The 2443-nt window shown below is 39.6% G+C and overlaps 1 protein-coding gene across 1 annotated transcript; it reads right to left on the bottom strand.

Moving 5' to 3' along the window:
- Positions 1 to 1158: 1158 nt before the first annotated feature.
- LOC101149865 (keratin-associated protein 13-1) lies at positions 1159 to 2162 on the bottom strand. The gene has a single exon (XM_004062673.5). It carries the CDS (start codon positions 2149 to 2151, stop codon positions 1576 to 1578), a length of 576 nt encoding a protein of 191 aa, XP_004062721.2. The 5' UTR covers positions 2152 to 2162; the 3' UTR covers positions 1159 to 1575.
- Between the last annotated feature and the right edge of the window lie 281 nt (positions 2163 to 2443).

Here is a 2443-nt window from a genome sequence, read left to right as displayed (position 1 = left end):
ATGAGACTCGCTTGAACCCAGGAGGCAGAGGTTGCAGTGAGCAGAGATTGCGCCACTGCACTCCAGCCTGGGTGACAGAGCAAGACTCTGTCTCAAAAAAAAAAAAAAAAAAAAAAGTGCCCTATCTCAAGACTGTGTTAGTAGTTTGAATGAACATGTTTGTCATTACCACACCATATTAAATCACTTTGCATTGTAACTGAGCTAAATTTCCAATAATTCCTTGAATACACAAAGACTTTCAGCCCTTTCTGCTTTGCTTATTGTGTGTAACCTTCCCAGACTTCTCCCCTCTGATATTTCTGTCTTTGCAAGTCAAAAATTTGCAGCTCCTTCAAGATATCGTACAATAAGTTTCCCTGTACATTCCTTATCATCTTTGTGTCTCCATATTTTTACATTTAACATAATTTACATGTATAATGGATCTCTTTCTCTAACAGCTGTTGTCTAAAGGAATAATGCATGGGAATAGTTATTGAACATTGTTTGAACTCTTTTTTTCTTCTCAACTTTAGGTTCCTTATTGAAATCTATTTATCTTCACACTTACCTGTTTCTGGAACTACTTTGCCTGAGAAAACAAAGAATGCTACCAGAAAAAAGAGAAATAACATTTCCCTAAATTTATGCTCAGATGTGAATTAAATTATCACTTCTGATGATATCAAAAGGTTATTATCTTCAGCTTTACTTAGTGTGAAACATGAATACAAACCAAGGTGGAATATCAATCCTCCATTCAAGTTTCATGGTATCCCTTATTACACATATGTAGATAATTGAATCATATTGAATTCTCATCAATGAGATGCAGGCATTTGATCATGATTACCAACAAATATTGGGTGACTTCAAAAGTTACTTCAAATCACTTTTGTTTCTCTTCAATTCAATTTTTCTTTTGTGTATATCTATAACCATATTGTTCTAAATAGTATTGTTTTTCTCTGCAGATTCCTGATATAACTATCAACTAGTTTGCTACCTTATGCTTGTTGGCATAGACACAAGAATCCACATTTTATAAGGGGATCAAGATAATTCCTGATTCTGATATTTTAATGAATAAAAGTCTGTCAATTTAGTAGACTTCCACTACCTGTAGTTTGAATAACAAAAATCTCTAAGGCCCCCAAAAGTTTGTCTGAATCCCAAACTTCATATGATTTTCAAACCCATTCCTATATATATACACCAATTGTTTCATAATAATCCCCTAATACATCACAACCAAAACCCTAGCAATATAAAACCACCACAAACATAGCTGAATATGAGACCAATGGATTTCTTGGATTAAAATGATTTGACTTTTTATACAACTGTGGAAGAAAATCGAATAATATACATTCTACTTTTAATGTGTATTTCAAGATTTATTTTGAGCTAGTTCTCCAATTACAGTTTTTCAGATGAAGCCTGCCAGCCAGTATTTGGGGCCAAAGACAAACTGAGAACTTGATAATTATAGAATAAGAGGCTAATTCTTTCTGTACATGATGAAGACAATAAAGGTTATGAGTAGAGGCATTGAAGGCATTAGCCAACAAAATTAGCAATTTAACAAGATGATCAATAGTAGAAGCCTGATCCACAAGTTGGTCTGTAGCAAGAAGACTGGCAGCTCCTAGAAGCCAAATAGGTTGGGCGGCAGAATCCAACGCCATAGCCCAGGGAAGGGAAGCCACAGCCTCCATAACCCAGGGATCTGACACCACTGGACCCACAGCCCACTGAGTAGCAGCTCCTTGATCCATAGCCCAGGGAGCGGCAGCTGCTGGATCCAAAGCCTAGAGACCCAGTTGTCTGGCAGGGACTGCAGAGCAAGGAGGTTCTGGGACGGTAGCAGGAGGTCTGGCAGGGGCTGGACTCCACATAGGATGTCTGGCAGCTGGTGGGCTCCCAGCAGGTCTCCTGACAGCCCCTATAGAGAGAGGATCCCAGCTGGCAGGTGCTGGGAGAGCAGAGGTCAGTGCTGTAGACCTGGTTGCTGGGGTAGGAAAAGCCACAGGAGGAGGCTGGGTAGTGCAGGTAGCCGGCACAGGAGCGGGAGGAGAAGTTTCCAGAGCAGCAGTTGTAGGACATGTTGATGGGAGATGTGAGTTCAGCTGAGTTACACTGAGAAGATTCTGAGTTTGCATGCCACATCTGGGCAGGACCATTTATATACGTTCAGCCGTGGGTGTGGCACCTTACAAGGTCATCCTTCACACATTTGAGCTCCCACATTTCATATAAGCAACTTAGTAATCTTCTTTGTCATTGCAGTTAACTAACACCCTTCATCTTATATTTATGGAAGAACTCCTTTTGTTTTTACAGCTCTGCGTCAATGAAATGCATTTATGTTACAAATGCTATGACAGTATGTGATTAGTCCCTACTCCATTATGTCCAGGAAAACCCTTCTTATTTTCTCTGCCCATGACTTATACATCTG

This window comes from Gorilla gorilla, chromosome 22 (genome assembly GCF_029281585.2).
Source record: "Gorilla gorilla gorilla isolate KB3781 chromosome 22, NHGRI_mGorGor1-v2.1_pri, whole genome shotgun sequence".
Lineage (NCBI taxonomy): Eukaryota > Metazoa > Chordata > Mammalia > Primates > Hominidae > Gorilla > Gorilla gorilla.
This window is presented reverse-complemented; position numbering and strand designations above follow the sequence as displayed.